Source organism: Apostichopus japonicus, chromosome 11, assembly GCF_037975245.1.
Source record: "Apostichopus japonicus isolate 1M-3 chromosome 11, ASM3797524v1, whole genome shotgun sequence".
NCBI classification, from domain to species: domain Eukaryota; kingdom Metazoa; phylum Echinodermata; class Holothuroidea; order Aspidochirotida; family Stichopodidae; genus Apostichopus; species Apostichopus japonicus.
The window spans coordinates 17,762,534-17,788,587 of record NC_092571.1 but is presented as its reverse complement, the minus strand read 5'-3'; the positions used below and the strand labels follow the sequence as shown (position 1 = coordinate 17,788,587).

At 37.5% G+C, this 26,054-nt stretch overlaps 1 protein-coding gene across 17 annotated transcripts in view; it reads right to left on the bottom strand.

Moving 5' to 3' along the window:
* Positions 1-1,101: 1,101 nt before the first annotated feature.
* Positions 1,102-26,054, bottom strand: part of LOC139975754 (uncharacterized) — a 106,263-nt gene continuing 81,310 nt past the window's right edge. For 14 of the 17 annotated variants that reach the window (XM_071983889.1, XM_071983890.1, XM_071983896.1 and 11 more), the window contains 19 exons: positions 25,926-26,009; positions 23,861-23,935; positions 22,502-22,579; positions 21,785-21,856; positions 20,418-20,489; positions 19,781-19,852; positions 18,264-18,344; positions 15,975-16,064; positions 15,314-15,388; positions 12,774-12,845; positions 10,581-10,658; positions 10,026-10,103; positions 9,471-9,548; positions 8,813-8,896; positions 8,245-8,337; positions 7,237-7,314; positions 6,626-6,640; positions 3,917-3,943; positions 1,102-3,275 (listed from right to left, as the gene is read on the bottom strand). In XM_071983889.1, coding sequence (XP_071839990.1) covers positions 3,115-3,275; positions 3,917-3,943; positions 6,626-6,640; positions 7,237-7,314; positions 8,245-8,337; positions 8,813-8,896; positions 9,471-9,548; positions 10,026-10,103; positions 10,581-10,658; positions 12,774-12,845; positions 15,314-15,388; positions 15,975-16,064; positions 18,264-18,344; positions 19,781-19,852; positions 20,418-20,489; positions 21,785-21,856; positions 22,502-22,579; positions 23,861-23,935; positions 25,926-26,009 — 1,463 coding nt within the window. In that variant the 3' untranslated portion in view covers positions 1,102-3,114. The remainder of the gene's footprint in view (positions 3,276-3,916; positions 3,944-6,625; positions 6,641-7,236; positions 7,315-8,244; positions 8,338-8,812; positions 8,897-9,470; positions 9,549-10,025; positions 10,104-10,580; positions 10,659-12,773; positions 12,846-15,313; positions 15,389-15,974; positions 16,065-18,263; positions 18,345-19,780; positions 19,853-20,417; positions 20,490-21,784; positions 21,857-22,501; positions 22,580-23,860; positions 23,936-25,925; positions 26,010-26,054) is intronic. The other 3 variants (XM_071983891.1, XM_071983892.1, XM_071983894.1) reach the window with 3 other exon arrangements.

The following is a 26,054-nucleotide window of genomic DNA, read 5'->3' as shown; positions in this document are numbered from 1 at the left end:
TGCCCGGGGTCAATTGGAGGACCTGGGAAATATGGAATAAAGAGTAACATATATAATCTCGTTTTATAGATATACGTTAAAGAAAAATAATGAATGCAAAAAGGGGACCCGATCTCGCTCTGCATGGTGACCTGTGCGTATGGTACCGGTGTGTTAGTTTGGTGGGGGAGGGTGTGGGGGGGGGAGGGGTAAGGTAGAGGGTGAGGAGAGAAGTGCTTACAACAGAGAATATGATATGTGCAGGTAAATAAGATGCCTGTGACTCATAACATACATTGCCCCGTGTGTAAGTGTGAAGCGGAGATGAGGGTGAAACAGTGCTCAGTGGGATTTCTCGACATCGAATTGTAAAACAAGTTTTCATCTCAGTGCATGGAATGTCTTGCAGCATTAAGAACAGCCGTTTTTATTTAAAACAACTTTCTTGTTTTCGTCCCCCGTATAAGCCCCATGAAAATCGAGTTCACTGACACGCACGAGTTAAATGAGTGACGATAACAATTTGCCTAATCAAAACTTCTAGCAATAATATGAAAATACTTTTATGAAAATAACCGACTGTGAATACCACTTTGTATTGATACGTTTCTAATAATTTTATGTTTATGCTCATCTTTTGGGTATTTGTTTCTCTGTTTCATCTTTGTCATTTTTTCCCAAAATAGCCGCATAATCTCCTTATTAAGCTTCGCTTCAAATTCAATGGATACGGAGGTCCTGCATTTTCTAGAATTGGCCCTTGTTTATCATGCCATGCCACATGAACTCAGACATATTGCCACTCACTGAACAGTTTCAAGAAACAGCTTAAAACCTTTCTCTTTTAAGGCGTTTTTGAAGAGTTTTTATCAACGCTTTATAAATACTGCTTGATGATGAAATAAGTGCTCTTAATTCTTTTCGTCAACTTTTGTTGTGAAAATCTAAAGAAGCGAGCACGGGATACTGGAAGACCAAAATGAACTAAACCGTACATCATCCCACCAGGTCGGCGAACATCTTAGTGCTGTATCACTCTTTAATAACTTTGAAATTGGGGGGGGGGGGGATAATCCTTGAATTTACAACAAAATACACGCACAAACAAAACAAATACTAGTATCGGATAAAAATTGGTATATTTTGTCAAAAAGTATTTTATAGTTTCCCTTTTCCAAATATGTGATATGATGTGGAAGAATGCCGAAAGCAATAAAAATTATAACATTACATTTTCCAAACGTTTCCTCATATTTTTTTTATACATTTTTTATATATTTTTTATGTGAGTGTTACACAGAAAATGAGGTTGTATCATACAGACAAACAAAAACAGGTCTGTTGCAATAATTCGAAATATTTTCGGTTATTTAGGTCGCAATACATTACATCTAAAGAAATTTTCTGTGATTACACCACACAGTTCCATGATGGAGCACTAAAAGGAAACTTGTTGAAGGAATGCAAAAAGTGAAGAAATGACATTATAAAGGCCATTTTGTCCTGTTTAAAAGTAAAGAATTAATGAAAGACAGATAGGGGAAAAGAGGGAAAAAAGCTTAGTTGACAATTAAATATTGAATTACAACAGTCGCTTGAGTACCAGGCAATACTAACGTTACATAATGTTACACTCCAGTACCACAGGAATCTATTTCAGTGTCCAGTACCTGTCATCTTCCCAGGCTTGTTTCCCTTGTTTCGTACGACTCTTTCATCGTTCTCTCCGCCAATAGGAGTTTCCTTTTGACCAGAAGTCCGTCCCACTTGCACCCAATACATTAGTATCAACAACCCCTCTCTCCCCCATTCCCCTTACATCTGATATGTGCCTTAGCTTCCCTGCCCAATTCCTCTAATCATTGTAAACTCCTGGTCCTTTAACCTTTAAAAAAAACACAAATACAGTATTGTTATGAACATGAATGACAGGATGATAACATGAATTAAATGTGTTTATAAATGGATTGACGATTTGATGCTATACCAAAGAGATGCATGAAGATAACCAGATGCAGATATTTGTCCTGCCTGGTGTTGCTCTTTTCATTCTTCAACTGTTCAATCTCAATAGCTGTCTATCTGTTTGTCTCCTTTTAAATGTACTCTTAGTTGCTCTGTTATAGTTACAGTCAGCCCCTGAAGATCCTAGAAAATGACAGGCCCTCTAATTTATACATAATCTTTTCCTTGTTTCGCGTACTGAAGAAATGTTAAAAAAAAATACATCACCGTCCGAATCATTTCACTGATTTGTGACTGAATGTTTGATCTTACAAGTAATAAAGTTTTAAGCAGTCTACTTAAGTTTTAAGGTTACAGACAACAGATTATATTTTATTGTCGTTCTAATTTTAATGGATGTAGAACAATTTTAAGTGCATATAGATGTTTCAAAAAGCATTCGTCACTACGTAAAACAAAATAAAACTATATGCATATTCGTCAGTATATGCGAAACTAGGGAGGACATATATGCTCATAAAAAATTCAACTTCATTTCAGAACACAGTATACAGATTGGACAATTTTGCAAACATTTTTTCCTGCAAATAATTTTTAACATACCTTACTCATGGTAACCTATAGCAAAGTGCTTAAAATAAAGTGCCACTTTTTAGGGTCGAGTAGATGGGTAGGAGACCTGCGATTCCAGAGTGTAGTATAGCGTGTATTTAGCCCAGGGGGCAACGATGGGATAGAAGCAAAATAATGGGGTTCATTGTTCCCCAGAGACTGATAACATTATCAAAGATATAACATTGATATGATAATGACCCAAATCCACCAAAAATGAACTCATATTTCCTGATAGCCAAACACAAAAGACAAAAAAAAACAACATTGCCCTTGACTGTGCTCCTTGAAACTGTATAAAAAAAAACCTAATCATATTCTTAAGAAAAGTGCGTATCATTCAAAGAAAGACAACTGGGTAGTATAAATTTCAGTTCATGCTTAAATGAAGAAATAGCTAGGTTGATCTTAAGTAACGAGTGAAAAACAAAAATTTGGAAAAGAGAAGAGAGACAAATTTTGTTTACATTTCGCACTGTTGAAAGACAGCAACAGGGACTGCACCATAGAAATCTGTTGGCAGGCGGGTATGAGATCAATGATAACTTTTAAGATACACTAAACATCAGAATCATTTTCTGTTGCGGATTTGTTGATCCTCATTCGAATGTACAATGCCACCAGACACACCAGCATGAAACCGGTGAAGAAAGCGGTGAAATACGACGTTGCCCAATCGACAGAATAGTTCGACACGGAACCCTCGGGCTGAATCAACTCTGTGGACGTAAAAGAAAGACAAAGAGAGGGATATTAAACAATAGAACGATTGTCAGGGCTGGCAATTTTGAAAAATTTAAACTGTGGTGCTCGAAGAATCATATTATGTTTGCAAATAACATTTAACATTTAACAGCATCACCGGAGAGTGACAGAACCAACACAAACTATATATATGTATGTATATATATATATATATATATATATATATATATAAATATATATGTATTTATATAAATATATATAACTATATATATGTCTATATGTATATATATATATATGTATTTATATAAATATAAATAACTATATATATGTCTATATGTATATATATATATATATATATATATATATATATATATATATATACATATACATATCTGTACATACATATATATCAGCATCCATGGCCTCTTTGGTTTGGGAGTCGGCATATATAAAGTGCCAGGCCCGGGTTCGATCGAGGTGGAAGCTGGAAGTTTATTTCACTTTTCCGGCTTATCTTTGAGTTTTGTTGAACCCATACTTATCTAAATCAATCTTAATTTACTAACTGTATAGGAACCGAGAAATATTCAAATGCAAAATTAAAAGGGCCCACGCTCAACGGGATTGCGTACATGCGACGTAAAACAAAACTCACCATTTGCATCCCTTCGTTTTCTTCCGGCTGAAATGAAAAGGGCAGAGAAATAACAAACTTGTGGACAGTTCCAGCAACAAATTATTAAACTGACAAACGATGTACAAACAAGAGGGATACACACGTGCACATTTTGATAGGAGGACTATGTAATCACATTAATAAATATATATTTGTTTTGTTTTGTTTTGTTTTGTTTTAACCCGATTGTTAATAATTGAGTAATATTCTGTAAAATATACATGTCAATCTTTACTGCCTTTAACTAGGTAATTATTAGGTACTTTGGAAGACCTTGAGTATAAACCATTTTTTCCTAAAGTAAACTTCTTGAACGTACTCCTACACAGGTACCGAAATATAATCCTTCATACCCATCACCCAGTTTCATATACTCCGTCCTCCGATCGGCCCCCTGCCCCCAATCCTTTCCTCTGTTGTTTTTCTTAACTGTATTCGCCTCAATTTTCACAAATCGATATCTTAAAAGAAACATTTGATGATTCCATTCGATTCCCAACATTTCGTTGCCCAAACCCTCTTTACTGAAGTACCCACATGCAAAACTGAGGGACCACAAAAAAACTGGACAAATTAATGAACATGTAACATATTTTCAAGAGCAAAGAAAATAAAATGCAAAACGTTTTCTTTAAATCAATACAAAGAACTAAATTAAAAGCATTTTATCGATCATCCTTCATCAGAGACATGAAGAAAGATTTGAAAGGGGTGAATTGTTACACTGTCGGCCACAAATTTGAGATCAATTGTATTCGGTACAATATTGTTGCATTTGTACATCTCAAGGCAGTTATGCATTGGTTACAGTGTCATCGCTATTATAACATTTCACAGTGAAAATATAAGAAAAGGAACAAAAGAAAGAGCAAAATGGGGCAAAAATTTCCAGATCCTAGTAGTGGCATTATGACATCACAGATTTGCCAGATCCCAGACACAAACTTTTAAACTAGATTATATCTCTCTCTGAAACACTTTTTTTTTTTTTGGCTTAGATGTTTGGAAAGGGGGAGAGGGGGTATAGTTTTCTTCAAAAAGATCTTCTTTGCCACATAAGCCAAAGATGATGATTGCATCAGTATCCCCTTTAAGAAGCTTATTTTCATTGTGACCAAATCAACTTGACTATAAATTGAACACCATCCTTTAACTGTTAGTGTTCACATGTATATGGTTTAAGCAAGGCACTTCGGTGGTGATATTTGCAAACTGGTTTTATAAACTTTGTAGATACATAAAGCTGAGTTCTATTGCAAGAGAAGTTTAACAAATCAGATTTATTGAGATGGTGTCTTTGGCTCGGCGATCAACAATATCTTCACATCATTGAGTAGAGGTACTTGTGCAGCACATGCATGGAGTTCCAACACTGAGTAGAGGTACTTGTACAGCACATGCATGGAGTTACAACACTGAGTAGAGGTACTTGTGTAGCACATGCATGGAGTTCCAACACTGAGTAGAGGTACTTGTACAGCACATGCATGGAGTTCCAACACTGAGTAGAGGTACTTGTACAGCACATGCATGGAGTTACTACACCGAGTAGAGGTACTTCAAGTGCAGCACATGCATGGAGTTACTACACTGAGTAGAGGTACTTGTGCAGCACATGCATGGAGTTACAACACTGAGTAGAGGTACTTGTGCAGCACATGCATGGAGTTCCAACACTGAGTAGAGGTACTTGTACAGCACATGCATGGAGTTCCAACACTGAGTAGAGGTACTTGTACAGCACATGCAACGTTAATTGGAGTTACTACACCGAGTAGAGGTACTTGTGTAGCACATGCATGGAGTTACTACACTGAGTAGAGGTATTTGTGCAGACCCTGCATGGAGTTACAACACTGAGTAGAGGTACTTGTACAGCACATGCATGGAGTTACTACACCGAGTAGAGGTACTTGTACAGCACATGCATGGAGTTACAACACTGAGTAGAGGTACTAGTACAGCACATGCATGGAGTTACTACACTGAGTAGAGGTATTTGTACAGCACATGCATGGAGTTACTACACCGAGTAGAGGTACTTGTACAGCACATGCATGTATTTCCAACACTGAGTGGAGGAATTTTTGCAGACCTTGCATGGAGTTCCAAAACTGAGTATAGAGGTATTTGTGCAGCACATGCATGGAGTTCCAACACTGAGTAGAGGTACTTGTGCAGCACATGCATGGAGTTCCAACACTGAGTAGAGGTACTTGTGCAGCACATGCATGATGTTACAACACTGAGTAGAGGTACTTGTTCAGCACATGTATTGACTAACAAATAGGTTTACAGATATTGAGATGGCATCATTGGCAAGTGTGAGACAAACAAGTGGTGTACAAATGCTTGAGAAGAGGTCCTCGTGCACGTGATTACAAATAGATACATTTTATACAGATGCTGAGCATAATTCTTATAGTAGAAAGTAATGGCAGTAGGTTTGATACCGGAGATCTGGTTGTTAAGTTGCCAGTTGCACATTACTGAGATGATGGGTTGTAAGGCTAGTAGCAATAGACTATTCTGTTGTGTGGCTGTTTGTGTGTTTGTGTGCCTCAAGTTCACTTTAAACTAGGTCTCAAACTGTTCCAAGAAATTTTGCAATTAGAGGATTAGCACTTCCAAAGTGGATGGAGGATGAGGGGGATGGGCAGGACAAAGAAGAAGGATGTTGTTACTTACCAATTTCAACAGGGTCTAGGGAGCAAAAAAATAATGAAAGATTAAATAAGGCCTTGTGGGAGCGGTAAGAAGCTGTATGTATATCATGAAATTTTTAAAGTCTAAAATATATGGAAATATTCTAACGGCTGGCCTAACTTGCAGCTCTATAAAAATGAAACTATAATAAAAAAAAAACTCTTCTTTCTCTTTCTTCTGAAATTTAATGTCCCTGAAATTTAATGTTTTACTGTTTCCTTTCAACATTACTTGTGCAATTGTTGGTATAAAAAAAAGGTTTACAGGCACCCTTACCTTCCTCCAATGATCGTGAAGCTGGGTACCAGCAGATTGTGGCAGATAAAGTTATGTAAATACCACGGTTCAAGAGAAATGTACTTTACACTATCACGCTGCAATGCTCACGTTTCTGTACATATTGCACCCGACAGCATCAAAAATGCGCAACTTAAGTACAAGATAAAATCTTGACAAAATGGTTTCCATTGAGTACATGCAGCTTCGACGGTTGCTAACTTTCACATCAAGTATACTGTAAATGCAGTTTCACAATGTCATTAAATTACCAAATATTTCAAAAATTTGAGAGGGATTCAAAATAGTCTACTTACAAGCGAAACAAACCCCTCCAGAACATGCCTCCAGCCCATCATTGCAAGGAGGATTGCAGTCGAGTAAGCCATTACCTGCTGTATATTCAAATGAAAATAAAAATATTAAAATGTTCAGAATTAAAAAGACATTGAAAATGCCATAAAATGGCTGACAATTCTGTTAAAAGTTACGACTTCACTTCTGTTATGAATGCTATGTAGGAGAACGAGAAGTCACATTTCTTCACTTTGTTTACTCTGTCCTACAAAAAAAGGGGGAAGAAGAAAACCCCATGGCAACCAGTAGTTACTTGCTAATAAACATTGATTTGTTGTCCAATCACTCAATTGCTTATTGGTCACTTCTACATAGGTTTATTTGATCACTAAATCACTTTGTTGCATAATTAGGGTGGGTGGGGCAGGGGGGTGGGAGTGAATTGGCCTACCGGTCTACCAGCTTGGAACCGGTGTGCCGACTGTTCCGGGAGGCAAGCAGGTTTAAGTTTCAGAAGGGCACGGATCTCCGAAAAGTGCTAGCTACAATCGGGGTGCGGGTTGCTCCACTTGTTTAAAGGCCACAAGCAGGTAGCCATGCTATGCCCAAGTATGTGCCTGATTGCTGGAAATCTGTGACAATGTTGTTTGATATCCTCTCTATATATGGTCTAGCGAATTAAGACGGTGGCAATAGAAGCAATAAAGGCTTTAAGATATCTAGAAGGATTTAGTCATCAGACCATATAAAAGTATGGGGTAACATGTTTTCCCATATCTGAAGGAAAACAAGTGTGAAAGTTTCACACACATAAAGTGACATCAGTTAGAGGCACTGCCCTACCTATACCTTCAACTTCATCCAATCAGGTAATAAAAAAAATAAAAAAAAGGGGTCCCATATGCTCTAAAATTGTAAAATTTGGCTTTCTCCAACATGTAAACAGTATTAATGTGGCTGCATGCATGGCTATTACACTCTGAAATAGCCTTCCTCCCTGGTGAATTTAACACGCAGAGATTGCCTACCTCCAGATAGGCAGATCGCAGTACCACTGAAATCCATACAAACTGCACCCGTCTCCAGTGATGCACAGTTCTGTAGCGGAGATGAACAAGTCACTGTAAACAAAAAGGAAATGTAAGTCACATAGAGCTTTTCAACATTTCATTCAAAGCAGATGACCTGTATTAAATAATAAAATATAGTGGAATTAAATTAAATTTAACCTGCAAATACTTCAAAGATTGACCAAGTTCAATTGCATGGTGCAGCAGTTGGCGCATATTTGTCTTGTGGTGTTTTAAGAAATTGGTCATTCCAAATTTCACAGTAATTGCTTTGGTTGTGTCTTTCACACGGTTTTACTATTCTTAAAGATGACGCTTTACACATGTACATTTGTCAGTATTACCGGGGAGGGGGGGGGAACAACTAACCAAGCCTTACCCGCATCTGATAATTAGGGCATAAGCTGTTATAATCACTAAAACTCTTTGGAAAAAACAGGAAGAATTTATCTTACGAATTATGCAAAATAGGCCATTGCTCATGAAAGCCAACCGACCAATGAACATTTACAAAGCAGTAACTCACCACCACACCGGGCAATAGTATTCGTGAATTCCACGCACGTTGTTCCAGGCTCACAGCTCAATGTTGAGCACAAACCTTGAGTTGCTGAAGAAAGGTACACATTCAATATTAGTTTGTTGGTGTCAACCTCCATAATACTCATGGCCACTAAATGAGCAGGTAATTAAAGCTATTGACAATATTTTCTTCTCTGTATTAAGTTTGCACTGTTAAGTGAAATTAAAAAAGTATAATCCTCATATATGCCAAGTTACACAGAAAGTATTCAAGACAGTGCAGAACAAAAAATATTAGATCTGAAAGACATTTAAAAGAAAAAAAACATAAATGTTTTAGCCCCGCTTGTGACCTTTTACCTATTATTACATAAGGTTAAGGTTAAGATGGAAACACTTGGTAAAGCGCACATTACTGTTAAAACACTCATGGCGCTGAACAACAATACAATTATAACTTTCGTACATTGCAATTCAAAGCATTTGTTAGGGAAAATCTTTTTGTATCATTGACAGTTATTTTTTGCTGTGATATTTGCAATTAGGTAGCTCTCATATACTACCACATACTAGGTCCTAAACGTATTGAATGTAGTCTTAAGTCACTTTGGAATCAAACAGATTCTTCAGGTTTACTTGGGCATCTATTATTCTACATTTACCTGTACAGGTAGCTGTGGGACTTGGTGGATTTGCAGAGCAGACTTCATTTGCCTGACAAGGGTTTGGACTGCACGGATCTGCAAAAGAATATTAAACAATACATAATAACAGTGTACCAGAATGGAAAGGACATCTCACAACTGAAATTTTGTTAAATTTTATTGAAAGATTTCCATTTGGAAATCCATAAATTCAAGTCAAAAAGTTTAATCCTCATATATGCCAAGTTGTACTGAAGTAATCAAACTGTGCAGAACAAAGAATATTAGATATGAAGGACACTTACAAAGAAAAAACACACATAAATGTCTAACCACGCTAGTGACCTTTATCGGTTATTACATAACTTTAGAACATTGCAATTCAAAGCATTTGTTAGGGAAAATCTATTTGTATTAGTGACAGTTATTGTTTGCTGTGATATTTGCAATAAGGTAGCTCTCTTATACTACCACATACTAGGTCCTTATGGTGTTGAATGTAGTCTTAAGTTAATACTTTGGAATCAAACAGATTCCTCAGTTTTACTTGGGCATCTATTATTCCACATTTACCTGTACAGGTAGCTGTGGGACTTGGTGGATTTGCAGAGCAGACTTCATTTGCCGGACAAGGGCTTGGATCGCACGGATCTGCAAAAGAATATATAACAATACATGATAAGAGTGTACCAGAATGGAAAGGACATCTCACAACTGAAATTTTTATTAAACTTCATTGAAAGATTTCAATTTGTAAATCTATAAAAATTCAAGTTAAAAAGTTTAATCCTCATATATGCCAAGTTGTACTGAAGTAATCAAACTGTGCAGAACAAAGAATATAAGATATGAAGGACACTTAAAAGAAAAAAAACACACATAAATGTCTAACCACGCTTGTGACCTTTATCGGTTATTAAATAAATTTAGTACATTGCAATTTAAAGCATTTGTTAGGGAAAATCTATTTCTATTATTGACAGTTATTGTTTGCTGTGATATTTGCAATTAGGTAGCTCTCTTATACTACCACATACTAGGTCCTAATGGTGTCGAATGTAGTCTAAGTTACTTTGGAATCAAACAGATTCCTCAGTTTTACTTGGGCATCTATTATTCCACATTTACCTGTACAGGTAGGTGTGAGACTTGGTGGATTTGCAGAGCAGACTTCATTTGCCGGACAAGGGCTTGGATCGCACGGATCTGCAAAAGAATATAAAACAATACATGATAAAAGTGTATCAGATGTGAAAATCTATAAATTCAAGGTAAAAAATTTACCCCCTCATATATGCAAGTTTTAAAGGAAATATTCAGAAATGTGTGGAACAAAGAATATCACATATGAAGGACACTATCCAAAAAAGAAAGAAAACATAACGTTTAACGCCTTTACTGATCTATTAAGGAGTAGGAATACATAAAGATATAAACAACGACAACGGATACAAACAAATAAATACAAATAAAGGAGACTAAAAATTGTTATTATTGTTATATATGTGATGAACAGGGAAGGAATTATTGCTAACAAGGTAGCCTTTAAGGTTTGAACCGAAGTGCAAGGTTCCTAATGCATATCAAACAGGCAAGTGCTTCACTTTTAATTCTCTTCGGCCATTAGCGGTGGATTCTCCAAAACTTTGTTTGGAACGTGGAATGATAGGGGCTACTGTGTGTGAGCCAGCCAAGTTAAAGGCATTGAAGACTCGCCCAAAAGCGCGTGCGGCCATCTGAAAAAGTTAACTTTCCGTTGCTTGCAAGTGACATTTTGTTCGTGTCGCTACAAAATGCAGACAGTAATGAAACTGATACCTTGTTATCTTTAGCTGGACCTGTGCTGTGGGTATTGTCAGCAGCTGTATATACTGACTGTACACTAGTGTCTAATTACCAACGGTAGCAAGCTGTGTGTGTATTTTCTGGGATCGATGGTGGTGTCTAACACTTCTGTTACACCTCATTCGAAACTAGGTCAGATTACCGGCATTAGACGTTTCTTTTTGCGCGAGTCTTCACACCCTCTAACTACAAACCCAAACATCACCGTTTAATCCAAACAAATTGATTTAGAGTCTCATTGTTTCCATACCCCCAACCCAACCATGACCATTATCGTATGTGAAAATAAACAACTAAATGCTGAACAATCCTCACACCGGAGCTGGCCGATGTTTTGTCCAGTCGGGGAGCAAATAAGGGTCTCTTCGTTTCACTCATGAGTAAAGTAAATTAGGAGAACTTGGCCAGGTCAATAGATAAGGGTTTTTCTTCTCACTGGCCAGTCATGTGACAATGACTTTAAATGTAAACCAAAACGTTTTATTCACAATGAATTCAAAAATAGTATAAAGAAGTAAAACAAATATTAACAGAGCAAGTTGAGCAAAGATTTCATGACAGCGAGAGACAACCACACATTTCGACCGTGGTTATATCACCAGGACCAGTGGCGGACCGGGCCGGTTTTAAAACCCAGTCTGCCCCTGTCCAGGACTAAACCAGATTGAATGAAACGTGTTTAACAGAATGAACCTACTGCTGCCGGTGAAAAAATTCAGGCAAATATTCTAAGTCATAACAATTACCTCAAATGATATATAGTGTCATTATTAGCACTTTGATTAATATTTTACTGAACAAAAATTGACATTGTTATTTCCTCTGGAGTCGATTACTGCTTTCTTTTCTCTTTCTCGTCTGGTTTCAAATTAGACGAAACTCCTGACAAATGCAGAAATCTGAGCATATTGACTTTAATACTGATATAATTTTGTTTTTTGCTTCCTTTTTATTTGGTTTTTGGTCTTTCTCTCCCATGCCGCCTTGGGCACTGTTCCGGTCGGATATGGGTGCGCTATAAATCACCATTGTTGTTATTATTATTATTATTATTATTATTATTATGATTATGATTATAATTATAATTATGATTATGATCATGAATATGATCATGATTATGATCATGATTATGATTATTATAATCATAATAATAATAATAATAAAAAATAATAATAATATCTATAATAATAATAATAATAATGATAATGATAATGATCATGATCATAATCATAATAATAATAATAATAATAAAAAATAATAATAATATCTATAATAATAATAATGATAATGATCATGATCATGATCAGTGATCAGTGATCAGTGATCATGATCATGATCATGATCACTGATCACTGATCATGATCATGATCATTATCATTATTATTATTATTATAGATATTATTATTATTATTATTATTATTTTTGTATTATTATTGTTATTATTATAACGGAAACAAGAAGAAAGAAAAAACTCACCAGTGCAAACATTGTTGACACAAACTTGACTAGAAAGGCAGGCGGGATCACACTGCTGTATAACCTGAGGATCTGTGGTATGGGGAAGGGGTGGGGAGGAATGGCAAAAGAGTAAAATATTTTATATAACCAGACAGCAAAAATGCAGTGTTTTTTCGATAATGTTACATGAATAATCTTATATGAATGTGACACACTAGGCTGTAGGGTGGGTAACAACTAAACGTACTTCAATCTAAGTAGTACAGCAAAATGCATTGAGATATGACAAACAATATACACATATTGGCAGCTGATGATTCTTGTATTCAGCATACAGATTGATATCTACCAAGGACAACCGGCTTCTTCTACTTTCTTCGGATTTTTATCTACGGATGCCCTGAAGCTAATATCTAATTGCCAACAGCCTCTCCTGTTCTTATGATGCGTAATGCACATGTTATCTAATATGCTGGTAGGTGGGAAATACGGTAGATTATTAAAACGTTTCCACAATTTGACCCATGGTGACTCTAAATAGTCTTTGACCTCCACATAAAACGACAAACTTCGTGCACTTGATCCACTTGAGATTGGTCCACTTTTCCCTTCTTGAGATATCATGTTTTACAAGGTTTTCACAATTTGACCCCTTGTCGCCCAAAATGACCTTTGACCTCCCAAGACAAAGATATGGACAGGAGGAGACAAATATATGGACAGGAGGAGACAAATATATGGACAGGAGGAGACAAAGAAGATATGGACAGGAGGAGACAAAGATATGGACAGGAGGAGACAAAGATATGGACAGGAGGAGACAAAGAAGATATGGACAGGAGGAGACAAAGATATGGACAGGAAGAGACAAAGATATGGACAGGAGGAGACAAAGATATGGACAGGAGGAGACAAACAAGATATGGACAGGAGGAGACAAAGAAGATATGGACAGGTGGAGAAAAAGATATGGACAGGAAGAGACAAAGATATGGACAGGAGGAGACAAAGATATGGACAGGAGGAGACAAAGAAGATATGGACAGGAGGAGACAAAGATATGGACAGGAGGAGACAAAGATATGGACAGGAGGAGACAAAGATATGGACAGGAGGAGACAAAGATATGGACAGGAGGAGACAAAGATATGAACAGGAGGAGACAAAGATATGGACAGGAGAAGACAAAGATATGGACAGGAGGAGACAAAGATATGGACAGGTGGAGACAAAGATATGGACAGGAGGAGACAAAGATATGGACAGGAGGAGACAAAGATATGGACAGGAGGAGACAAAGATATGGACAGGAGGAGACAAAGATATGGACAGGAGGAGACAAAGATATGGACAGGAGGAGACAAAGATATGGACAGGAGGAGACAAATATATGGACAGGAGGAGACAAAGATATGGACAGGAGGAGACAAAGATATGGACAGGAGGAGACAAAGATATGGACAGGAGGAGACAAAGATATGGACAGGAGGAGACAAAGAAGATATGGACAGGAGGAGACAAAGATATGGACAGGAGGAGACAAAGATATGGACAGGAGGAGACAAAGATATGGACAGGAGGAGACAAAGATATGGACAGGTGGAGACAAAGATATGGATAGGAGGAGACAAAGATATGGACAGGAGGAGACAAAGATATGGACAGGAGGAGACAAAGATATGGACAGGAGGAGACAAAGATATGGACAGGAGGAGAAAAAGATATGGACAGGAGAAGACAAAGATATGGACAGGAGGAGACAAAGATATGAACAGGAGGAGACAAAGATATGGACAGGAGGAGAGGGAGGCACAGGCTGGATCAAGCAAGGACTTGGGTTACTACAAAATTTCATCTCAAATGATTGCATTACTGTAATAGTGTAAAAGATATCTTTCATTTTTACTATTCAAATGATATGGCAAATTAACTCTACAGTGGCATCCGTAGTTGGTTAAATTATGATTAAGTAATCTTGTGTTTCTTTGTCATGCTAGTCATTCTCTCTCACTTGTATACAGGCAGGGAAATATTAATTTGTTCCTCGAGTCCTTCTCCTTCTATAGGCCTTGATTTTTTAAGACCTTTACGCACCTAGATTTGTGCACCGTCAGACCACGCTTTGCCTCTTACGTATTTATTTATTTTATATCAGGTGGTAAATCAAAGAAGTCCATGTAAAGCCATTGGTATATTTCAATGCGTTTGTTCTTATTGTAAATTTAAGCCATAATAAAGGTGGTAATTACATTACTGTAAAAGAGTATAGTACAGGGCCCACCAACTCTAAGCTTGATACTTGCCCTTCTCCCAACCTCCCCCCGCCCCCACTACACCAAAACACTTCCCCTGCCATATGGTTTAAAGTTTAAATCAATATGGCGAATGAATTCTTAAATGTGTGAGAAAGTTGCATGTCCACCCAAACCCAATAAAACGTTATACAGATCAGTGTAGGTAAGAAAGAAAACTACAATATAATATGGCGGAACAATCATTAAAATCATTTTAAATCATAGTGAAAAAGGATGATAAATTGACCAATAAGAACAACCTACCCCCAATACAGAGACCAACTCGACACGTTTCTCCGGCGCCACATACTGGATTACATTCAAGTGGTTCACCACCATCTGCAAAAGAGATGAGCGAGCCGACTCAGTCACTCAAACGGAACCCTCACATTCCACTACAACAAAATTATTATTTTCAAGGGTTCGGTGTTTTACCTTCAGGACTCAATCCAATGAAGCCAAAAGAGAAAAGAAAAAAGAACGGACACACGGGGAATTATCCGTTAGCTCCGAGTAAAATGGTTTTAGAGGATGGTCGATCTGCAAGATTACGGGCTGCAAACCCAAGAAAGTGGGTCACAAAATGTTGCCAGGTGGGTCGCGGGATTTTCTCCATACATGGTTGCGGAATTTATCTTCATTTTGGCTGCCCACACAGATCGATTATTGAAATGATTAATATTTTTACCCAATTTTTTTCCTTCTACTTATTTTCAAGATAAAAAAGTTCAATCTAGCTATTTTCGTGCAGCCTGAGCAATATAATCCCTGGCGCATGGGATTTTAAGTGTGGGTTCAATAGAGTCAAATTTTCTTGTTTCTACATCAAAATCAGCTCAATATTATTCTGCTTCAAGAAACAAAACAAAAACAAATGCTATTTAAACATGGATAAATTTGGAACATACAGATGTTAGGCACTCACTTGAAATACAAAATCCAGTGATGTCTGCGATTGTATCAAGGCAGAAACCACCAAGAGCTCCACAGTTTTGATCCGGAGACTGACAAGACACTGCCAAGGAGAACAAAAAAGCATTCATTTCTCAAAAATCTGCCTGATTCATGACCCCCACCCCCGACCCCCACCTCCCCCCCCAAAAAAAGAAGATACAACGAACAAGTAAATAATACGTATATGCTAATCATAGACAAAGTTTCAAAGCTGCAATTGCTAGTCAAGTGTATTAGTTAAAATTACAAAGTAACCTGGCCAATCGTTGCAAACCAAACCCAGCATGAAAACAGTACAGAACGATGAAAAATAATAATAATTCTGTGTATATGGGTCCTGGATCGTCTTGAAGACATGCATCGCAATTTAGGCAAAAAATATTGATAACTGATGGGTGAACATAAATAAGCTACCTTCTTTTAATGTTGAAGTGACTTAAAATTATTTCTTGGATATTGGTTGGCAATTTTTTTCCACGCCTTCTGATTATTTTACAAACTTGATCACAGTTTTCCATCAAATGAACATTCATGAATAACCAAATAATGAAGTTGATTCAATCCTCTTTTTTGCTGTTGTTGTTAAGGCACTTATAAAAATCACTGTATTTTAAGATCTGCTTCATTGGCTCCAATTAAAGCACGCTGGGGCTAGGAAAGTTTTGTGATTACGGAATCGACCTGCCACATTGGTCAATCGTCCTGTAGGCTCTACACAGCCTGCACAGCTTCTTAACACCATTGGGCTCTTTGTGTAAACACTGTGTGGAAATATGTTCCAGTCTAGAATGTAGTTAATCTGGCATTCACACAATGACCCTCATACAAGAAATAATATATGAGAGGCGTTGCAGACTAATTGGTAAAAAGAGGTCATTTTACGACCAAGGCAGGGTCGATTGCGTAATCTCAAGATACTTTTCATGATAGCGTGCTATAGTTGGGAGCTATACAGCAGACCTTTGACGTAGGAAAACACAGTTAATAGACTATAAGAAAATGTCAAACATTTGGAATTTCACTCCTTTATTTGAAACAATATTGGTCAGTCAAGCTAATGAGATCTTTAAATAAGAGAATTTATCATTAAAACAAAACATATTTGTTTGAAATTCTAATAAAAAATAACTACTTTTAAATTAACAGGAGAAATTAACATACAAATCTGCCTGATAAGGTTATTATGGGGCTATAGATAAATTTAATATGTCCTTAGAAACCAGTCCACAAAACTAAAAACCAAAGACACAGACGCTGTAGAAAGAAAGAATATCAGTACAGAAGAAAACAGTAACTTAAGATGTCAAAGTTCAGAAGTAGCTAGCTATAATTTCATTAGAAATCTTTAGGTCATAGTAGACCCTCCCCCCTCCCCTTCTACCTTGGTCTCAGTGATGGATCCAGAGTTTCATTAAAGAAAGGAGCAGGTTTGTACCTTAAATACTATCAAAATATTGGTGAATAAAGTGATTATCAATGGAAAGGAACGCTCCAACTGTGTAAATACTTTAGAGCGAAATTATATGACTTATTGTGCCCCTATAGCGTCCCTATGGTGCCCCTATAGTTTCCCTATAGTACCCCTATAGTGTCCTTATAGTGTCCCTATAATGCCCCTATAGTGCCCCTATAGCGTCCCTATAGCGTCCCTATTGTGCCCCTATAGCTTCCGTATAATGCCCCTATAGTGTACCTATATTGCACTATAGGGAGACTATAGGGGCACTATAGTTTCCCTATAGTGACCCTATAGTGTCCCTATACTCCGAGGTCTATTCCAACCTTTTTCACCAGAGCATTAAACTATACCCAGGTTGGACTTTTTTTTTACTAGTATCAAAGATTTCAAGCATTGTCTAATTGGAACTGTATGAACATACAACATATCAATAACACATGCCTCAAGCTTATAGCTTGGCTCGATCAAATTTGTCAATATCGGCAACATACCCTACGTTAAATATGTCTCGCCGTTCTTTCAAAATTCTTATTTTTTATTTCGTAACCTTTTATTGTAGCTACAGGTTCTTCGTGTTCAATCGCTTTCGTAGTACATATTGTTACTGTAGGGCTGAATATTAGGCCACGGTGAATCTCCTGATGGTTTGTGCACAAATCAGAGTGCATGAAAAATTTTGAATCACTCAAAAGCAGGTATCTGCCCGGGAGAGTGGCATTATATTGAATAACCCATGTGCTCAACACAACACAAATTATTTTTTTTCCGGCCACATTTATGACTCTCTTTGAGTTCACCTACCTCCACACTCGGCCAGGCCTGGCGTGGCTTCGAAACAAGTTCCTCTCGGATCACACGTGACGGTCGAACAAATATCCGGAGCTGCGAAACAGAAGAGAGAGTGAGACAGATAGGAAGAACGAAATAGAAAGGGAGAAAATAATTCATATTTCAATACAATAAAAAATTCAGCATGGATGGTACTTCTAGATTAATCTGACTGTAGTAAGACAAGTCTTTATAATGTCTTGAATGCTCCTTTAATGCTCCTCTCTAAGCCAAGCCCTAATTCAACAGCGGGTGTCGTCATATCGTTTCCTATTTAGTTCTGCGAATCGTGACTTCAGATCGTAGCGGCACCGTGAGTGATCAGACTCGCGTCTCGTTCTATAGCACTTCACTTTGGCGATTGGCGAAACTGCGCAAGTTGGGTATCCATGAACTAGTTGGTGTTAATTTTGACGGTTCATCGGCGCCTGTCCGCAGCTTGTAAAATGCACTTGTGACCGACTCCTCTGTCAAGTCATAAATCAATAGGGTACAGGTCCCCACACATTAGGACTAATATGACCGCTGTTCATATGCCGGAGAGCCCTGTTGATTATGATTTTGTTCCCTCTCTCATCACATTTATTACTTTTACTTAAGTAGTTACTTAAGTAGTTACTTAAGTAGATACTTAAGTAGTTACTTAATTAGTTACTTAAGTAGTTACTTAAGTAGCTACTTAAGTAGCTACTTAAGTAGTTACTTAAGTAGTTACTTAAGTAGATACTTAAGTAGTTACTTAAGTAGCTACTTAAGTAGCTACTTAAGTAGTTACTTTCATTACGGTAATGGAACTACTGGGAGTGCTTTCTGATAGTTCAGAGACTCATCGTTTCGGTTATAATTAGCATCCCAATTTGTAACCGCAATTTTCATGATCCCTTAGCAACGAAAAAGGATCCTAACTCTCTTGGATTTACTTCATCCTGTTTGGAAATATAGCCTTTCGTTCTAAAATCCAGGTATAAATCTGAAATAATGAGCAGGATCTGGTTTATTGCATCCCCTTTGTTTAGCTACTCTTTAGGTTTTAGGCTTGTATCCCTACGGGTGTATGGTCTTTACAGTCCTTTAAAAGGAGGATCGAGTTCGTAGCTATAGTGGCTGCTGAGGGGCCCGACGTAGTATTCTGTTCAAAACCATTCTTCAGCTGTGTTCCTTTACATTAAATTACAGGGGTTCTAAAATTACTTGAATCTAACATACTGCATTTTTAACAGTTTTTGGTTTAGTTTATTTACAAAGCTGTCAGCTGGGGGGGGGGGGGTGGGGTGGGAACAAACAATATTAAAAAAAAGCAGAAATAGAGAAATAAAACACATACGGTGGGGAGGGGGGAAGAGGTATACCTCCAACCGACTGGATCTGCACCTCCTGTCCTGTTGTTATGGAAGTAAGATATTAGTACCGCTGATCCTATCAGTACAATTGCATGACCATGCACGCAGTATCTAGAAAAATTATCTAGAAAAATCGGCGTATATACTTACATGCACATTGAAATGTTGGTGGAGTTGGAGTGCAAACGCCATTTCCGGGGCAGGGGTTCGGATCACATGGATCTACAGGAAACACGAGAAAAAGGAAGAACGTGATTATTACAATGAAAGAAGAGAAATGGAAAACGGGAAAGAATGTTAAAAAAAAAAAAAAATTAAATAATTTGCAAGCATGGTTTTGTTGTCTGCCCTGGCACCGTTGCAGGAGGTAAGGAATCAAATCTGCTATTTCGTATCACTCGATCTGGATACAAAATTGAGAAGAAAGACCTCCTATGTCACTTCACATGGTTCGATTCTATCTCCCAACGGATTCACCCAAGTAACAAATCAAAAGCTCTGAAGAGTTGGAGGGGTGGCCTCTATGTACGACAGGTTATCCTGGACCAGGGTAATACTGTCATGCCCATTGAGCACCGTTATCAATGGATATGTCTGCGCTAAATAAATCCTCAATATTATTATATTGAGAGTATTATTACGATAGATTAAGGGAGAATCTATTCAAGATATCCCTTAAATCACCGTGAATTTTTCGATTCTAAAAGACTGCCTTGACCGTGCCAAAGTGATTCGTTACAAACTGGGAATAAAATAAACACAGACGACCATGACTAACATTACTTACCGGTGCAGACGGCGGCTCCATCAACAACAGTACAGACTTGTAAAAGAAGGCATGGATCTGGGTTGCACGGATCTGTAAGACACAAAAACATAGTAAATTTTTCGATTCTAAAAGACTGCCTTGACCGTGCCAAAGTGAAAATACCTATAATAAACCCAACAAAACAATCAATCTTTAAAGATGTGCTTTAATAATAAGAATAATAATAACTAAGATTTATAATGCGCTAATTATAAACAAAATAGTTGTCAAAAGCGCCATACATATAAATATGAATAGAAAGAAAAGCAAAAATAATAATGCAACGATGAAATATAATTACAAATCAAATTGAAAAATGTTTAGCATAGAGGTAGGTTTTTAGTTTTGATTTGAAAAGTGATTTATTAGGTATACATTTTAAATGGTTTGGGAGGGAATTCCACAATTTGGGACCAGAAACTGAAAAAGCACGGTTGGCATAAGTAACCCCATTGGTCCGAGGTTCAAGGAGGGTAATAAATTTTGACTGACGGGTGGCATGCTTGTATTGCTTTACTATTAGAAGTTCTGAAACGTAGTTTAGAGATAAATGGTTATAAATACAATTGTGGATTAAAATAAGGACTTTGAAATGTATACGCGTTTCAATTGGCAGCCAGTGTAATGCTTTAAGAAGAGGGGTAACATGTGTAAACTTAGTTTGCTTGAAGATAAAATTGGCAGTCCAGTTTTGAATTTTTTGTAAACGAATTACCAGATTTTTTGGAAGGCCAATGAAAATAGAATTACAGAAATCAAGGCGGGATGTAACAAAAGCATGGATTAATTGCTCACTCCATGGAAAGCATCTTCTTCATTTATTCAGTGATTAATCTTTCAGGCGGTTGGGCAGTAGGTAGGTGATTTACAATTGTATAAGCAATACTAGGGTCTTGCATCCAATAATAAACAAAAGCAAAGAAGTTTATGATGGACCAAGAGACATAAAAAAAAAGAGCAAAAAAAAGTGATACGATCACTCATTTCGTTACTGTTAACTAAACGTCTCTGTTGACTTGAACTCAGTTGAACAGCAAACAAAGGTCGTAATTCCACTATATATATATATATATATATATATATATATATATATATATATATATATATATATATATATATATATATTTATATATATATATATATATATACACACACACACATACATCCCAAATATAAACAGAACTAGCATTGTTCGATACAGGTGGCAAAAGCCTGCAGTGGAATGACGACCGTCCCTACTGGTTTCGAACCTCTGGACTTACAATCAGTGTCCACAACCTAGTTGGTTAGGGTGTATGTATATAAGGCAGGAGGCCCAGGTTCGAAAACCACCTTAAAAGACTCACCTATACAGTTACCCTGGACACACGTTTCTCCAATACCACAGGCTTGAACACACGGGATGATTGCAACAGGATCTGCAAAAAGCCGAAGAAGAAGAAGCACTAAAACACTTCTCATAGCAGTTTTAACCCTTCCAATTTAACCCCAAATTTAACCCTCCGAATTTAACCCTCTAATTTAACCCTCCCAATTTAACAAATTGAAGCAGTTTTCTGGAGAAGCAACGTAAACATTGCAATCTCTAGTAACAAGACTCAATTTACTGGAGGAGTAGCAATCCTTCAGTGGGAACTCTGTGTTCAGTCGAAATGCTTATTTTAAAGGCTAATGGAAGTTTGGAACAGCTAAATAATTACAAAACAAACATGGCAATAACAATAACATAACTTTACTTGTGACAAGGGGAGCTAATAATGACGTACTACGTGTTAATTTATTAAATATTTCAATTTATTAAAAGGCAAGTTGTACCACTGTATTTAAGGGCCAATGCATAACACATGTAATCTGGTAAACCCAGTGATGACATATACTAGTGATTGACAGCAGTATACTCTTATTGAATGTTTCTAGGTAGCCAGTTACTTTAAATAGAAATTCATAAAAATGTTTAATAATCTGTTGTAATAGTGATGGTGCAAGGTTAATGGAAGTCATACTTATTTCCCCCTCCCCCTACCCCCGCCCAATGTTACGAGCTACTTTGTTAGGACCTTTACCTTGAACGCATACTGCTCCTAGGCAAGTCTCTCCAGGGTTGCACACCGGCATGCAGGGCACAAGGTCCTGAGTAAATACTAAATGATACGATAGAAAGGTAAGAGTTTATCATGATGGTATATGACCAACAATGAAACAATATTTGAATGTCTTCAGTAACAAACCCTACCACTGCCGTCCCTTCCCCATCCCCTACCCTCCCTTTAACCTTCCCCTACCCTCCATTCCCCATACCCCTACTCTCCCTTCCCCATACCCCTCCCAATGCACTTCCCTTCCCCTACCACTGCCCCCCCCCCCCTTCCCCATCCCCTTCCACTGCCCTCCCACTACCAATTCACTCTCCAAGCAGACATTACAGATCCCAACCAGAGAGATGTAAACAACTCCAACCCTATTTACAAATCTGGAACTAGTGGTGAGAATGGGGTCCCCCTAGTAATCAGGGGGACCGATCAAAAAAATACTACCAGCTGGTCCAAGCTGTTACCACCTGATCCACAAATTTTAAAGTCACGCACATTGTTCTCCATTCTCAGTTTTACTTAATTAAAGTAATGAAAGGGAGGCAAAAAATTAAGTGTAATCTTCAATAATTTCACCATTTAGTGATATTATCTTCTATCTTTATCCGTTAGGTGTAAAGGGCTAGCCTTAGTATACACAGCTATGAAAGAACACGTTGGAGAGGCCTATATTGTAAGTATTAATACCGCTGTTCAGTAAAAGTGCCGTACCAAGTTCTGTGAAAATTTTTGGTTTGCAAATTATACTGTCAATTTTATGCAAATATACCCCAACAAATACGCTAAGGAATTCTTCAATCACGCACATTTTTCATGAGTAATCCATTCATTGCACTGTTAGGCTTGCAAAGCCGTACAGTTGTTAACACTTGTGAGTTACATAAAATTTCATGGATCACTAAAATACATCACTGATGGAAAAAAAATCACCTGTTGATTTTGGTTTATAAGTAACTATAAAGATGCGGCCTTGCACTTATAAATCAGTCAACAGTTTACACTTACATTTGTTAACGATCTTACTACTAAAGGTCTCATAGCCTATACATACAGGAGTAAAACTATAGGTTTATGTATGCCCTGAGTATAGGCCTATAGTTGAGTTGTAGGTCGAATGCGTAATGAACAGGTACCCATGGGAGGTCCGAAATGTTTGAAAACGGGTACCCGTGATTGTTCCCGTCTCTATCGGGAAGAAAAACAAAAAACCTTGAAGTAAGACGATTGGGTCTTGCACTAACATTGAATATTCATTAGTTTTGGAGCACTGATCATATGAATCCTTGAACTCATCCACAAAATGTTCTCTAAAATATCACTGAAATAACTTACGGTCGAGACATAACGTTTCCTGTTCTGTTTCCAAACAGAAAGTAGCAGGGGGGCAGTTTGCATTATCGCAATTCACTATAATAGAAACATGAGAGAAAGAATGACAAACAAAAATTAGGCTATATGAGGGTGTGGCGGGGTTGAATAACTTTAATCCGCAGTTGCCCCTAACCAAGTATGTATCATCAACCTCATCGAGATCTGCTTTTGACTTTTGACTTCCTGCAGAATCTGTGAGGTGTGCCCTTGCTCGGCGACGTCATGCTATGCATAATGAAGGCAATTTGTAACATTACGATATTCCCCACCTATACTGTAGCATATACCACCCGAGTCCCCTAACTTTGGCCATGAACAGGGGAGATTAAATATCTACCCAGAGTTGGTTAGGTTAGCCATACTGACCGCTCCTCTGCACAAATTCATGTACAAACACACAGTGTACTATTTCAGTGGTCGAGCCAAATTTGTCTTCACACACAGGAAAGTAGTGCTGGCCATTAGAACACTTGTGTTCACAATCATGGTAGCTGGTCCAGGCGCGGCGGAACGGGAAAAATATTGGGGGGGGGGCTAATTTGTGGAGACTATCTAAGCGGAGCGCTACCATCTGTTGGCCTGGAGCGTACAAGAAAATTTTGGGTTTTTCAACCCCCAGATGGCCGGAAACGGCACTTCCCGAGTGTTTTAGGCTGCGAACACTTAGCCCTAAAATATGGGTCTCAAGCCTGCAATTTCTCAGATTGCACGTAAAAATCTGTAAAAACATTGTAATTTGTATGGGGTTTTTTTTTTGTATATACTTTTTATTTTAAGAGAGAAGCTATTACTCGTAGTGTACTCGCAAAGACGTTTTTGAGTGTAGTAAACTGCTACTTGCAATTAAATGCAATAATTAAATAAATATCATAAGAAAAAACAGAAAGCATTTCTTAATGTCAACAAATGGACAATTCCAAAACCATGTGCAGTTGCCAACAAATTTCTATGATCCAAGCACTGTCACGAAGTCATGTAGGCTACCCCATACAGTATAGGTGAAATGCTAATATTGTGTTTTTGTTCGTTTAATAATTGATTGCGTTTAAACATAGAGCCATGTTCCACGCCTTGCGTGTACTCGTAGTTTAAACGCAAATTTTGATGAGTGTAGCGTTTAGCTTATTACACTCTTATTTAAAACACTAATATTCGATGAGGCATGATACAGACAATCAATTATCATATCGAATTATTACACCTAGTATACGTGTGCATCGGACAGATCGACAAGTATGCATTGAAAAATGAGCAGATGCACGTTTCGGAGCCTTGGTAAATTTTGGGGGGCTTATCATGCATTTGCCCCCTCAACTTTTTCATTGGGGGCTAAGCCCCCAAGCCCCCCCCCCCCGGTTCCGCCGCCACTGAGCTGGTCAATTAATTAGGTGCGCTTAAGGATGAATCTTAATGGCAGTAATATTTGAGGTAGTTTATGCTATCAAGTAACAATTTATTATTGCTCGATGAATTTGAGGAAGACTGTTTTTCTTTAGGCGGGCCTAACGAACAAGGCAATTTTGTATTCGTATCTCAAGGGGTACCTTTTGATCAACCTCAATTGAGAAACCGTTGTATATAGATATTTTCTTGAAATTAAAGAATGTAGAATTTTCAGTGCCAATTAAAGACAGTCTTTGTTATATTGCCTACAACTTACTGTGGTACTACATTCGTAAAAATCCTGTGCAAATATTCGAAGTTTGGAATTTTCAAATTTCTGCAAAATTGCCTTTGTCCATTGAAGACTAATTACTTGACCATTCAAGCCGACAGACTGGATTGATGTACAAAGTAAAACACATCACCAGCTGTCAGACTTTGAAATAAAAATGATGGGACCTTTCTGTTACAGCTAGCATGGCAATTAAACTGTCCTTGACTGTTTGCAAACGGGTAATAACAAAATATACCGTTGAAACGAAACGTGCAATTTTTTTTCCTTTCGTGACATAATTTTGTAACCAAGGAAAGAAAAGAAAGACAGATTAAATGTCATATTTGAGGTCTTTAAATATTGTCTTACCTAAACAAACTGCTTGGTTTTCAACTGCCGTACAAGTAGATGGAGGGAAGCACTGTAAAGTATCACAAGGATCACCGATTGGAGCTGGAAAATAAACGAAAGAATACCAGTTTGATCAATGTGAAATGG